The sequence below is a fragment of the Chrysoperla carnea genome, chromosome 2, assembly GCF_905475395.1.
Source record: "Chrysoperla carnea chromosome 2, inChrCarn1.1, whole genome shotgun sequence".
NCBI lineage: Eukaryota > Metazoa > Arthropoda > Insecta > Neuroptera > Chrysopidae > Chrysoperla > Chrysoperla carnea.
In genome coordinates this window covers 60482916-60499767 of record NC_058338.1, presented here as the reverse complement: position 1 = coordinate 60499767, position 16852 = coordinate 60482916, and the positions used below count along the sequence as shown (strand labels likewise).

General features: G+C 26.7%; 1 protein-coding gene across 3 annotated transcripts in view; it reads left to right on the top strand.

Moving 5' to 3' along the window:
• LOC123294097 (homeobox protein homothorax) overlaps positions 1 to 16852 on the top strand; it is a 530011-nt gene that overhangs the window by 46282 nt on the left and 466877 nt on the right. For all 3 annotated transcript variants that reach the window (XM_044875178.1, XM_044875177.1, XM_044875179.1), the window contains exon 4: positions 8326 to 8376. In XM_044875178.1, coding sequence (XP_044731113.1) covers positions 8326 to 8376 — 51 coding nt within the window. The remainder of the gene's footprint in view (positions 1 to 8325; positions 8377 to 16852) is intronic.

Sequence of the window (16852 nt, the reverse complement as noted above, 5' to 3'; positions counted from 1 at the left end):
AAATAATATTATTAAAAGTTAATGTTAAATTCCATTCTATATATTTTATAATATTATTGAAGAGAATAACCAAAAAGCAATATTAACCTGAAGTAAAGTAAAGATATCTTCTAATTTCACAGCGTGTGTTCTTCAATATTTGAAACCCACCTGGAGTGAAAATCTTTATAAAGGTCTCTTCTCTACTTTACTAACAACTGCTTATAAAATATATATGTCTAAAAACTACCCCCTTAAAATACCATAACACTATAATAATAATAATAATAATAATATATTGAACCCTGTTATATTCACAACACAAAATTGATGCCTGATGTGTTTAGGTAATGGACAAAATATCTGGTTATTTTAACTGCATCTCTAACAGATACTTCAAACGCTCAACTAAAATGTTTGAAAATAAGATTTTATTTTAAACTGATTTCATTTTGATTCACAAAATATCTTGTTCAAAACTTTTGATAATTTTTAAAATCATTTTTCTGTATTCTGAATGATCATTTATTTTACAATAAACTCAACTAAACCTCACCGGACATCTTGTATTTAATTTTATCACTATTATCAGACTTGTCAAAGAAAACCTTCCGATTTCGTTAAATTAACGATGCTGTTAAATCAAAGCTAGGATAATTTTATAACGAAAGAAATTTTGTCCATTCCTCTTGATCCTGTTTTATTGTTTTTAATATCATAAATTACTTCTCTAGCCTTTTTTTTCTGTGTTACCTCTCATTTTAAAGCTTATCAGGCTGGCTAATCACGAAAATTAGTCTCACGGTCTAAAAATGTACCGAACCTGGTGCGCTTCGATTGAATTTTTAAGATATGATTTTGTTCAGTATGTAATTTGTATATCATAACTGTAATTAATTGATAAACTTAAATTTGTAACTTTTTTATGAATTTCCACCTATGTGTTTCCTGGCCACAGAATATCCATAACTAACTACTACATAAAAAAAAAATAGGTGCCACACATTTTTTCCAAGAGGGGTTTGTATCTAAAAATTAAACAATATAATTATTACCACAGAAAAAAATGAACAATCTTTTACAAAATCAAAATCGATACAGAATTTACACGCCACGATGCCACCATTGATTATCATCAATTTTCAAAAAGAAAAAAAAAATTCGAACCCATTATGTGGTCGAAGGTAATCTCAACTTGAATACAAACCCTGATTGCTCTTTATTTTTTGATTTTATTGTTCAAACAAGCGAAAATTATGCAAAAATATGATTTAACCCTTACCAACACAGTATGTGTGCTCTCTTGCCAACTACTATGGTGATGAAACTTTACATAAAAAAGGGTTCAAATATAATTTTTAGTTAATAGTACCCATACAGTGTTGTTAAGTTAATTTTGTGTATTTTATTTATTGTATCTCTATAATATGTTTAAATCAGTTTATCGTATATAATACAGTATATGTATATCTCATTCTAACACATTGTAGAAAGGTTAAATGCCGAGTTTTTTTTAGTTTAGTTTTTTAAACAAGGTTTTCCATGAAGACGTGTTATGTTAATTTTATTTTATTTCATATTTACACATTTCTTACCAAAAATGTTATTAAATTTCAAGTAGAAACTCATCATTTACTAAAGCAGTGTTGCATTACTCTATTGTACATTGATTGCTTTATTTTGCAAACTTTATCTTTGATTACATACATCCAGTTGTAGATTGCATCCCGTGTATGCAAGGTTCTTGGAGGTGGTGAATTTTTATCACTCACAGTAGAAAAAACTCTACTTTTAGGTTGTAAAAAATAGAACTCATGCAAAATCGAACGATCCTGGTGCATTTTTCTATAACTGGTGATATCTGAGGATAAAGTAAGGAGGGAATGGCGGAAATTTTGCAGCTATCTAGGGTGACAAACCATTTCCGAAAAACTTTTACCGGGTCTAAGATGAATTTTTCACTATCTCTTTTCTTTGTTGGAGCGTTTGTCATACCAATTCTTTAACTCGGATATTTTTTTAACTTCACAACTGTCAATTAAAAACATCACATATTACGCAATGATACAAACTTTAAAATGACACATCCTAACGGAAAACCTTATACATTTATAGTCGAAGGGTCGTTTGTATACGATAGGTACACGTAGTAGATACACCTAAATAGTATTGATGTAAAAACATACATATGAATAACTTAAATATTTTATGAAAACAATTTAGGACTTGTATTAAATAAACCCTAACTATACTTACGATAAAATTTAATAAAACCAAATAAATTGTGTTAAAAAAACAAACGTGTTTGCTTTTATATTGTCCTACATTTTATATTGTCAAGGGTAATATTAACGTGTTTTAAGGTTCAAATTAAAAATATTTACCTTTAATAATACCTTTTTTTAAGTTTATGCTGCGTAAGCTCCTGTTTTTTACCTTTTACGATACTTATTTTACTGAATAAATATTGGACAATAATTATTTTTGAATACTAAGTGATTGGTCAGTCTCAAATACCCTAACAGAAGGTACTAATAGAAGTAGAGTAAAGTTTTCGAAAAATTTAGATGAGAAAAATACCTATCGAAAAGAATGCCAGCATCTTTAGTGGAAAACAATTTGTCAAAAGCCCAACCAATTCAACAAAAATTTCCAGGGTTAAATTGTGTGTGGTTAACGGTAACAGCTTAATATACCGATAGGGAGTAAAAATTTTACTGCCGTTGGCACTATGGTTTGGATCGTCACCTCGCGGTGACATATGTACCACGTTGAAATCACTCTCACATCTCTAAAGAAAGAGAGAAATCTTGTATTCAAATCTATTTTTTAATATTATGTTAATAAAGAATTTCAATAATAAAGGTTCACGACCGATCACTGAAGCTAAGATACTTTGGGCACAGTCGCTACATGACAAGGAGACCGCTTGAGAGCATTGTGCTGATGCTTTTTTATTATTTATAATAGTTTTTAATAACCATTGTATATATTATAAAAGTAGTGGATGGAATGGCTTGAAATTTTGACAGGACATTGAATTTATACCCCAGGTATCCGATTAATACCAGGCAAAGGCATAGCAAATCGTGGCTGGGCTTAGCTAGTATGTTAATGACTTCAATTTTCAAATTATGAAATTTTAATTAGGTAATTTAATTTTAATTTTTATTTATTCTATAATTTATTTTAAAAAAGACATAGGCATTTCAAAGTTTTAATATTTTACTCTTATCGATTGTCCCCATGACTGCCTATTTACCAAGCAACTTCTGGTAAAAATAAAAGAACAAAATATTTACTCACTTTTTTCAATTGTTATAAACTAAAAAAATTCCCTTGAGGTAAATATTTTAAAATTTCATTAAATTCTTCTAAAAGAAATTATTTTGTCATAGTAAAAATGTCGTAAATAATAAAAATGTCTTATAAGTTAAACGCTCCATTAAAAATGCAGAATGAAGCTACCAATTGTTTATAAGGACCCATAATTTTAGGTTACTTATAATGTAATCATTATAATATTACCCAAAGTATCGTGTGTTCATGCTTCTAATCTGTTATTATATTTTTGGAGGTAAAAACAACTTTAAAAAAATTACTGTATTTATTATAAAAATATGATTATTATAATAAAATTTTTATTAAAAACCGGTTAAGAATGAAAAAAAAAAATTATCAAAAAATAATAATTTTGGTCATTTTGTCTTGAACATTGTTTTTAAAAGCTAACAAAGGCACGTGTTGGGCGTGGCTCAAAACTACCTTAAACAAAAATGCTACTTAAAAATTGTCGTCGTTTTTAGGCTGCAAATTTATCGGTAATATATTTTTGTAGGTAGTAAAAAATAAATTCAACCAAAAGGACACTGTATAATTATAAAACAATCAGATTTCAAGGGGAACAAAAATTTTTGTTTTGTGTTCCAATGTTTGATTGATGACTCTTAAAATTAGTTTTGGTTTTTTTTTTCGTTCTTGGATAACGAGTTACATCATTATACAAAGAAATTTGAAATCAAATAAGTAGTGTTTTTTGTTCTTTAATTTAATTAAGATTATTACCTATAGGAAATTTTTGTAAGATTTTTTTTCTGGGCTTATGGGTTTGGTAAAACATTGTTTTTGTTCTTCTAAATTTTTGGGCGTGTTTTAATAGAAATTATAATCACATTTATTTTAAATAATAAATTTTTTTTTCTTTTAATGTTAATGGGAAAATCGAGTTTACCGCTCTGTATTACCCAGAAGAATGTAATTTTATAATAAATAAAATAATAACAAAATAACTATAGGCGTCGAATAAAAAATGATTTTGCTGTGTCTGAATAGTGTTAGAAATATTATTTCTACGGAAAATAAATTAATAGTAAAAGCCTGAAAGTTTACTTGTTCAAGAATATAATCGAGGTGGCAAGGTTAGAAACTAAAGAACCCAGAGACAGAAGCAGGAAAAACATTCAGTTCATTCATATGGAGTTTACAATTTCAAAAGAAAAACTTTGGACGCTTCAAGTGTAACACCTTTTTTATTCTATAAAAAAAAAGTTGTCATCTACTGCTCATTTTCAAAACTATAACGACCACAGAAAATAACTAGAAATTTTGCATTTCGAAGAAGTAATTTTATATGATTTTATGATATGGCTTCGCGGAAACGAATTCCTAGATGGGCCCAGAAAAAGTTCAGTAGACGTAAGTGTCATTTTACTAACGTCATTCACATTCAAATTCGCTATAATGACATTAACAATGATTATCTAAGTAGTATTCCTAAGAAAAAATCACGAAATAGATATTTGAAACTTTCATTAAAAGCCACGTAGCCGGGCAAGATCGGTCCCCAGGTATTGTATAGTTTTGTTTTTAAACGTCATGAATATATAATTATTTTTGAATGCAAATAAAGGACATTCGTGTCATATATATCAACAAAAACGATTCATCTCTCTGTCTTATAAGTCTAAATATTTAAACTAACATTTTCATTGAACAAAAAAAAATTGAATTTAAGTATTTATGACGTCTGGTGTAATATAAATATACAGTCCATATATTTTATTACAATTAAATTGGTTTGCCACATATCTTTAATTTTATGTTCTGTGTATATCATATTCTTTTTTTTATGTTATTACATTGTTATTACTATCTATCTCCTGCTTTTCATGTGCCATCATTATTAAAGATTTTGTGGATAAAAATAAAGCATCCTAAAACTAATATACAGCGTAAGTTAATTCAGACATCCGTGAAATACACAAAAAGAGTCAACACCAAAAAAAAAAAGAAAAAATCAAGTCAATTGTCATATTGAGATCTATCAAATATAAATATTATATCTGATTTTAAAAGATATTACTCATTCGATCAAATGAATAAAATATACCAAAGTTTATAATACGAAAAATTTCAAAATATTTTCAACTTAAAGTTTTAACTTTCGATTACACTAAACATTTGTTAAAATAAATTACGAAATTGGTCCATTTTTAATAATATTATAAAATTTATAATAGTTTTTCTTCGGTGAAATGAATAAAACTGGAATATTACCACAGATTATGGTTAATAAATATTCAATCTAAATGAATAGGCCCTAATGAAGAGGTCTTAAAATTGAGCCGCTTAAAATTTCTTGAATGTCCGTTTTTTATTATTTTCAAGAAATTAGAATGACAAATACAATTTTAATTGTCTAACACTCGACAAAGCGACGTGCGTTTACCGAAAAAAGGCCATCTTAATGAAGTTGCGAAATAAATGCTACTAAGTTTTGGTTTAATAGGCATGGTTCTTATCTCAAGAAAATGCGAATGTAAAGGGATTTTTTTTTCGCTATGCAGGGATTTAATAACGATCTACATAATTTGTAAGATGAATATTATTATTATCCTTTGGAATCTGATATGAGGCGGTTTTCATTCAGACTATACAGTTGACTATATGTATAAATTGTTTCAATTGAAATTCATTCATAAAGTTATATGTACTGTATGCTATATATATTCAATAACGACCTTTTACCACTCTGAAATAAATCTGTAACCGTCATAATATTCTTCAATATTTCTTTTATAATGCTTTTTATGTGTAATAATAAATTCGTTAATCAAACTTGTTTTTTGATTTATATTTTATCACTCACATATTCTCTTCTTTTGGATATTAAAACAGCGAACTTTACTAGCTCGAAGATCTGACAGTTATCTGTTGTGTTGCGTACGTCGATTGTCAAAATTATTTGATTCTGTAACTTTCGACAGAAAATCAAATTTTAAAGCATTACCACCTAGTAATAACACATTTTTTTCAAACAAAAAGGCAAGACAATAATAGAGTAATACACCTTAAAAACAACAAAGTACTCTTTGAAATATATGAAAAAAAACAGAAGTTAGTAAGCTGGCCGAACAATAAATTAAATATGTTGAAAAATTTGGGTAATCCAGATAAAGTTTATTCAGAACATGTTATACATATAATTTTATTTTATTTTTTTTGTTTAAATTTTTGAATGGTTGTAATTGTCTTTTATAAAGTGATTTTATTTTAAATATTAAAATAAATAAATTGTTTTAATTAACTGTAATTGTGTGAATATAACATATATTTATTTTTAGAAATCATAAATTAAACATAACGATGATTTAATCCAGTTTTATTTAAATAAAGTCATGTTTGACCATATATTATAAAAATCATTCAAAAACTGTATAAAAAAAAACCACATTTGATTTAAAAATTCAAAAATAACACTTAAAAAAGTTATTTGAGCTTGAAACTTAATCTTGATATAGAATGATGCTTTTTTATTTATTTTCATAAAATCTATAAATTGTTATGGAAGAGAGAAGAATATTTTAAGTAAATGCAGTTTTTTCGATGTCATACTTAATTATTTTCGACTTATTTAGAACAATAAAGTATTAATTCCCTCACTTACGTCTGTGAAAAGTAATTTTGACTCACGACAATCGTTTGTAGTTTTATATTACGAACTTTTTAAGACTTCCAAATTTTACGTGATAGTAAGATATATGAAAATACATTTTCCTTCTGAGCTATATGTTTAAGTAGGCCATTGATTTTTCAACGGGTAAATTTTTCGCGTATATTTCTAATGTTGAAGAAACTATTGATTTATATAAAATAATTGTTTGTTGACTTTAAAATTACATTATACACAATGTCATATTTAATATATGCAACGTATGTATAATGTTTGCATAACTTTATATTATACGTGTATGCCAGGAGCCAACACCGAAAACAACCATGATATATAAAAATCAACCACAACGTTAGATTGATCTTCATCGAAATTGATGTTAGTTATACTAAGATCAGTCAAATTTACTTTTAAACACCCTATGATGGAGTTAAATGAAAGGTATATGCTTAATGTAAATCCACCAATTTCTTATTTTTAAGGCTTTTAAAATTTGCAAGGAATTATAATCGGTTATGAGGATTACCTGAATATAAAATGTTTCTATCAAGCAGGAACAAAATGTAAGATATTATAATATAGCGTTGTGGTACTTTAAATTCGATACAATGATCATTTATATTTTAACTTTACCTTAAACAATATATAATGTGTGTATAATATAATAAAAACATATGGTTCATAACACGCGACATTACTATTTAAAGCAATGTTTCATGAAATGCCTTATTTTGAAGTTATAATAATAGTTTTACGTGTAAACAATTCCTATATGTAGGAATTTTACTTTATATATATTTCCTTTGGTATTTTAGTTGTTATACCATTTTTTGCTCATAGATTTTCAATTCATGTGAACTTTTTATTATTAAATCAATTTAATAGAACTTGAACATGGAAGTTAGCGTCTATATTGCCTATATAATTGCTTTTGTTGGGACACGTAAGTCTTAAAGGTTTCAAATATTCATAGAAATTTCGAATAATTGTTATTTCTATCGATTTTTTCTTTAAATCTTTTGGACTTAATATTGAAGAACACCTAGATTTGGCATGAAAACGTTCTTAAAGTTTTTAGACCGTTTGAAGATTGAGTGATTTCAAAAATCTTGTACTAAAAATTGTACCTTTAAATACCTACAAAAATTGGTATCAAACAATGCGGCTATCTAAAAAAGAAAAGATAAGAAACCGAAAAATATATCTTAAATATATTCTTATCACTTTCAATATGAGTCTTGTTTTATATTAATAAACTGTTCCTAGATAAATCACTTTAATGCTTTTGTAAAGTAGTGATGAACAAAGATTTGCTATACTTACCCTGCATGAACAATTAATCCAATATAACGTGATAAAAAATTAAAATAACTTTGATCCTTTTTATTTTACAGATACGTCAAGAAAAACCATATTATATAGCTGATCCCGAAGTCGATTCACTAGTAAGTACAAAAAAAAGTTATATAAATTTTTAATAAAATAATTTTTAATATTATTTATGTCCTACTAAATTTGTTGATATGTAAAGGAAATTCCTTACAATAATTATTTACAATATTTTTTCGTAATATAAAAAAGTTTTTTTTTTTGGTGAAATATTACATGAATATTGGAATAATAAATAAAATTTTTTTGGTAAAAATTAGATAAAACAACATGTACGATTAAATAAATAGTCGTATTTACAACCGAATGTATAATATTTTTAAATTTGTGTTTTTTTAAAAGTACATATTTAAAATCACACGCGAATAGAACATAAAAATTTATAATTTTCTTTTTAACAAAAAAATTCGTAGATATTTTCTATACGGTGTGTAGTTTATTTTACTGAATATAGAAATATTATATGTAGTTTATTCATTGTATCAAAACACTTACATGATTCCGATCCATGAAGTAGCTAGTATATCAAGTCATGTATACGAACTGTATGGTTTACATATTGTTTTGTTCACAAAACATAGAATACAGAATAGAGAGGAAACACTATTCAAGGAAATACGAGCTCGATAAATGAAGAATTATTTCAAAAATATATTTCTATATATTTTGATGGTTAAAATTTTGAAAGAAATCCAAAATTAGGATTACCAGTTTTCGACATTAAGCACAGGTTTTAATATATCAAAAAGTGCAAATGGAAATATTGAAGTAAATATATATAAGCTCAATAAACCAAGGCTTATCCCAAAAATACTTCAGAACATTTTGACAGTTAATTTTTCGAAAGAAATCTTACATAAGAATTGTAATTTTTTGGCATTTAATATAGGTTTTGAAATACCAATATAAGTTCAAATGAAATAAATGAAGTATGCTATTTCAAAAGTATTTGCCTTCGAAACTGTAATTATCTTCTTTTAATTATCGAAAAATTCATTAAAATGATAATATCTTACTTCAATCCTTTTTCACGGAAACTGGTGTCATTTGTCCTTCCTCTTTAATCTTTATTCCATGTCTTACAATGAAAACTATATTCCGTGTTCAAAAAGAAAAAGTTTATATCGATTTTTAAAGATTGTTTATCTTATATATGGAAGTTAGTCGCTTCAATTAACATTGTAAACAAAGCTGTTTGTGGAAAAACTTCAAAATTTTTTTAAAATAAATTATTATTCATGCAATGGTATAGCATGTTTATTCAATGTAACTTTTTTTTTCTACCTTATGTAAACAATTAATTTTCAATATGCATTATGGGTTGTTTAAATTTTTAATTAAAAATACGAATGATTTTAAATAATTTTCAAATTTCTATTCGCATGCATAGAAATTGAATCATATGATTACTAATATTGGTAAATCAAAATCTATTGACCTCGAATTTGTATAACAAGATTCGAATATTAATTAAAATATTGGAAATGTACCAATCGATTTTAAAATTTGCATTTTTAAAAGTTGTTTAGTGGTTATTGATTCCGAATTTTTTACGATGTGAACAACTTCCAAATTTAAAAAAAAGTAGAAGAAAAAGTTTCTAAACTGAGCTCTAAGTATTACTAACATTTTTGATTCGATGCATCATTTGTTGTGACATATTATGCATTCTTACATTGCCTCCGTTATTTTATACAATTTAAGTAGACAAATAGGAGATCGGACTAAATTTTTTTTATCAGTTCAGGTGAAGAACTTTCACTGGACGTCTTCTTCACTATTATGAAATAAAAAACGTTTAAAATTTCTGATAAAGCAAAGAGAAATATACCCACTAGAGACGTCATACGTTGGTATCGCCATAGATATTACATATAAAACTTTGTTTCGCTAAAAAGGAGATGAACAACCTTTGAATGCAATCATTGATTGCTTATAACTTCTTCTTTTTTTAATCAATTTAAATTTCACTTTCAGACTTTGTCATTATATCAAGTCTAGTTTTATATTTTTAAGGGTAATATGGCCAATTCGACCTCAGCATTATCCCCTTTTATTGGGATTAAATAATTTGATGAATAGACTCACAACACTTTCTTAAGAAAATTTCTCCTTAGAATTTGATTCTATATAAGAGAGTATTATCCGAATGCGATTATTTTAGGACACTACATATATTTTCATATAAACTACGATCGAAATATCCATAAGGTTCGAAACTCGATAATTTTAAATATGGCATGCTTAGATGTACTTTAGTATAGAAAATAATAGTATAAAATTAGTGTACCTAACATAATATATACATATAAAACTGGTCTATTACTCGTTACTAGTAATAAATAATGCTTTATAAGGATGATAAAATACCATATATAAATGGATAATGATTATGTCCTTTGGGATTGTCTCTCACTTCTATATAAATACTACGTCATATTGTCCTAATACTGATGACATCTGATGAGGGTATTATATGTAATTTATTTCAAGTATATATATTAATAAATCAATCTAAAAACATTATATTTAATATATTATTTTGATGATGATTATTATTATTATTATTATTATTACTTAAGTCATTCTTCTATTTAATGTAATTTAATTTGAAAAAAAAAGTATATTTAAATCATTAATAATTCTCGATGTTATTTTATTGTTTGTGGTGATTTTTATACAATTGGATGTATAAAACAAAAATTCGTAGCGCAGGAGTCTTCGTTAGCTAAACGAATCCCGCCAGAGATTGAAAAAATAACACTTTTAAAAAAAAATCGAATATTGAATTTTTAATCTTTCAAGAATTTTTATTTCGAAAACTAAGTGCCTAAAAAAAAAATCACAAGAATACCTTTTTTGCTTCTTATTTTGAAAAACTTGAAAATTTTGTACTTTGTTCATTCCCCACCCTTTGTTTATCTCTCTTTTTTTCATTAACAAACTTGAGCTTTTAAATATTAAAACCCTTTCTGATACCAAATTTTCAAATTTTATTCAAATCGGACTTAAATTGCGACCGCTAGAGAGGCTACAGGCACATAAACGTATACATGTATTTCCCATTACCATTTTAAATAAAAGTAGACTTGATACCATAACAAAAGAATATTGCTATTCAAGTATATGCAAAGTATTTAAAGAGTTACTCAGTTAGTTGCTATGTTCACTTGTTTAATATATTTAGTTCTACTTGAAATTAATAAAAATTTATTTGAAAAAATTTTGTATACCTATCTATTTCAAAGTATCTATTAAAACGAGGATCTTATCTATTCGTCTATTATACATGCTAGAAAATATTCAGGTGTTTTAATTAAGTTAGTTTAACGTTACATTTAACTTCATTAAAATGTTTTTTTTTTTTTTTTTGTTTCAAACACACAAAACAATTCTAATTAAAGGGATTCTAATTAACTGTCTATTATATGTTAAACATATTCAAGTATTCAAATGTGGTAATCAAATTTATGGAAACATGTTAGACCAGCAACTAGCTCACAAATAGGTCAGAAATCTAATCTGGACGCCTTCTCACCAATTGATAGAATCCCTCCAGAACACGTTTTCAGTTTAGCCCGATAATTCTCAAACATGTTAACTTGATACCGTAATTGATAAAAGATTCAAGACTGATATAAAACTAATAAATTATTTTAGGGTTTTTACATATTTTAAGACAAAAGAATCTATTAAGACAAAGTTTATGTATATCAAATTCTCGAATTTATTCGAATTGATTTTAAAATTAAGTTGAAAAAGCGATCTATTAAAATAAGTGGTCGTTAAATTCGAAAGTAACGTGAATAATAATTATCGGAAGGTAGATTAGGAATGTTGATAGACGGATTTTAGCAATTGATCTATGTAGGATCCATGACACATTTTCTTTGCCATTGACACATTTTATATGCTAGATATAAGATCTTTGTATCTCAATAATTTCGTATTTACATGTCGTCGATGTTATTTTTGAGATATTTGGAGCTTTAAAAAGAATATTTTATCAGAACAAAATAATTTGAGAATTTCGTAAAAATTGTTAAAAAGGATTTCGATTCATTAATTATGTGAACATGAATTTGACGATTTTTTGCAACCCCCCGCCCTTTACGTAAGTCTTTCGCACTTATTACATAAGATTCAACCTCGCTTTACCGAATGATAAAACGTTGTTCGAAAAGGATCAATTACACGAAAACTTACAGTTTGACTAAAATTAAAGACTATTCGTTCGCGACATACGTACATTATTTCCAATATTAAATTTCAATTCATAAAATCTAACGAAAGAATTAATTTAAAACTACCTCCTTTCCTCTCCCTCCGCATAAGCGAAACTTTTCAAACCTTTTCCCCAAAATGCTTACGTAATTATGAATGGCCTCTTTCGAAAAACGCCTCTACTACGACCAAAAATTCTCACTCTCCTTACCTGCATTGTTTTAACTGGCAGAAGTTTATTAAGACGGTACATTTTTTGATAGCATGTGTTGGGCTCTCACTATCTGGCTTTAGCTTCATTCATTATATCACATATTTGCGTGATATAAAAAAATAACTATTTGTATATGTTATTGCGGTTTGCATCCATATCATAATCATTATAACCTATACTAAACCTTACATAACTAAATTTTATTACAGTTTCACACTTAAAATAATTAAGTTGTACGTATAAAATTCTTTAATATAATACTTATGTAGTGGATATTTTATAACCTGCCTTAGTACATTCAACTAAAGCCCAAGAACAGATACACATATTACTATGTATTAGATATGGTTTTGTGGATGGCAGTTCTCTTTTGTGTGAGTTGACCATCTTGCGGTGTCAATTTCTTTATTAATTTAACTAAGCAGCATAAAAATGTGTATTCGAAATTAAATGAAAAAACATTTTTATTGTATGGTTACATCTTCATAAACATACTGTTTATAAACCATATCGTTAACCATTTATATTACATGAAGTAAAAAGACTTCTTAAGAATGTTCTTATGTATAAAACAAAGAGGGATTGTATATGTGTATACATGAACCCAGTCGGCCAGACTCATCACTTGAAGTTGCACTCCCACAATACCAATCACACACATAGTAACACATAACTATAACACACCATAACACACAGTACACATCCCCTCTTTGTTTTATACATAATAACGTCCATATAATCTCTTCTTACTTCATATATTTTATATGGCTAACGAGATAGCTTACAATCGGTATAATCTTTGTTCCTTACAAATAAGTTAAGAAATGTCGGCATTATATGTTATATATTCTATTACAGAGAGCCTAAGTGGCCGAGCGGTCTAAGGCATTAGTTATAGACCGTTAGTTTACTTAGACTTAGGTTGCGGGTTCGAATCCAGGCAGCGGCAGTGTGAACAATTATAATTAATGGGAGTGCAGAATTGATCACATTGTCGTCGCTTGGATAAGAACGTAGTAACCGACTCCACCCACATCAAAAATGTAATTGTAAATATAAGTTGTAATTAAATAAATAAAGATTCACAAATAATGATGTGGGTGGCCTCTGTTTTAGGCGTATATGTCAGAGAAACGGAGGTTAAACCCCCATTATATTTATTTATTTATATTCTATTACAGCAGACCAAATAATGTAACAAGGAGTTTCATTTGGTAACAGTATCCAATACCTTTCATTTGATACCTTAAAAGATACATTTAGCTCACTGAATCTATTTTGTTGGTCATACAGAAAACGAAATTAAATTGATTAACAATAATAATTCACTTGTTTCAAAAAAGAATATTGATTATAACTAATAAATAATAAAATAAATTTATAAATAATAAATAAATAAAAATTTATTAGACATGTCCCCTTGTTTAACATGACATAAAGTTTAATTATTATAACAAAAAAACATTATTCATATGATAAAAATATTAAATAAGTTTTGTATAGTTGAACAATATAGGTACCTTCTTTACCTTCTTTAATTGTTTTTAATATTTTACAATTTAAATAAATAAATAAATAAATAAAATATGTTCACAATTCTTCTCTTCTACGCTCAAAAGTCATTTTGTGTCTTTTATTATTTTATTGTTGTAAATACCGTTATTATTTCAATATTTATTCATTGATAGAATATTTAATGAAGTTTTATAAAGGTTCCGTACCCTTTATTTTTACAGGAACGAATTTTTTCAACGTTACGTTAAGTGCCTAGACTCTAGAATTCTTATTCTGCCAATTTACTTGAATTTTCTAAATAAAAAATAATTTAATAATATATATTCAATTACTAGAGTGATACCCACTCGCTTCGCTGGGTTTAAAAGTAAAGATTGATAAAGATTGTTCTCGCTTACCCCCTTTCTATAACACTCCATATAATGGTATGGATTGTTTTATAAGGTAAAATATATGTAAGGTTTTCTATTTTTTAAATGTATAGTAGTCGTAAATATTCAAAAAGTATATCAGAAAAGATGCCCGTGAAATATTTTATATTTGACTATTTTTACAGAAATCTTTAATTTATGGTAATGTCAAATTAAATTAATTTTAAATTTTTTTTTATTTTTTATTAATATTTTATGATTTTATATCTCATGTGTAATTCTGAAGTATGAGCTATATTGCTGTACAGTTTCATTAAAAATCATTCGCTAGTTTTAGTGTAACAAACAAACAAACATTCTTCTAGTATTTTTCGAGATACTTCGTATTCCTAGTATTTTTAAGATGTTACGGAACCATTTAAGGCATAGTTTTAACATACATTCATCATTTTTTTTAACATAAAACATTTTATACCTCAAGGTAAATATTTGTTAAAATAAAGATTGAAAAAGTTAAAAAAAAATTAATAAGTTATATTGATTGTATTGAAAAATAATTATGATAAATGTATCTATTTTTCCGCACAATAACCTATGAATATTTATGTGTATTTTTCATACAAAACGAAAAAATTAAATGATAATTTTCTTATTATTTAAACTAGAAAAGAAAACTAACTCATTATACATTCGCATATATGTAAAACTAATAGAAAATTTATTACACAAGCCGATGATATAATTCAAAATTTACATATTTCAAAGTAAATACGTAAAAGTTATGGAAAATTCTATTAATTTTCAATTTATCATAAATAGTAAATTATTTTTAGAAAAAATTTGTATTCAAAGCAAACTGTTCTATTACGTATCTTTTCTTTTATTGCGTGATATTTTCTTGAATAAAAAGCGGTCTAGGTGCGACCCAAAACGTCCACACGACTAACTTCCCAGTGGAATGGATAAAAAAATATCATATGTTTTAATATTTATAATTTTTTTTGTAAAATTTTTTTTTCATTTTTCCGTGGACCCCCAGCAGGTACTTCGCCACTTGCACCCCCATGACGTTAAAACTATATAAATGAGAAGTGATAATAGTGACAAGTATACAATTTTTTATTCTGTACAAAAAACAGTTTGACCGGTTTTGCTCAAAACCTAATCAGGTCTAAGTTACATAATTATGCGTTAAATGAAACTGGTCCCATGTCAATATCATAATTTGTTTTCGAGATATGCGAGACGAAAATTGAATCCGAACATACATACATACATACATACATGTGCATACACGGACATCTTTTTAAGAACTATACTATTTGACTCTAAGGGCCTTGAAACTTGGAGATATGTCTAAATTTTCAATTTGCAAAATCGGATCCATTACAATAACTATCCCACTGGGAAGTTAATAATAGCTTTAAATCGTTCGTTGTTCTTCGTATTAATACTTTTTACAGGGCTTAAATTTGTCCAACATTGAAGTTCCTTTGAAGTTCTATGAAGTCCCGAGTGCGGTCACTAAACTAATTGTAGACTTACAACCTAACAGGGTACTTACACAATGATTATATTATTTGCCCCGAAGATTAATACAAAACGAGTGTGAACTAATTTGTAAACGATTCATTTACGTGTAAATGAAACAATAAAGTTAAACACCACTAATAAAAATAAAACCAAAATAAAAAATATATAGTTTTATAAACACAAAAAAGAAAAAATAATGTCTTGTATAACATGATTTGTTCTAGTTTGTTCCATATAACACACACACACACACACACACACACATGACATTATAAAAATATATTATGGTCAGTCGACAGTGGCGTAGTAATAATAGGACCACCCATATATTTTACAACGTGGTTAAATGGTCACCTGTGTGAGTAAATGTGCGACTATATGGTTATAAAAGTATTTATGTTTTGGTGTTATTCATGGGTCAAACAATCATATTTATAAAGAGTCAAATGTTTGGTGACACATATAAATACAATCATGTTGTTTTTTAAATAATATTAACTAAAAAAAAAATTTAATAAAAATTATTTAAAAAAATTCAACATCAAAAAAACGCATAACTCTTTGATTTTACGTTTACTGTGGGCTAGTTATCAATGTTTAAAAAAATACAGTGTGCCAGCATGACAAACCATGGTGTGTGGTATTGTGTGATATATTTTAGCGAAAAATATTTGT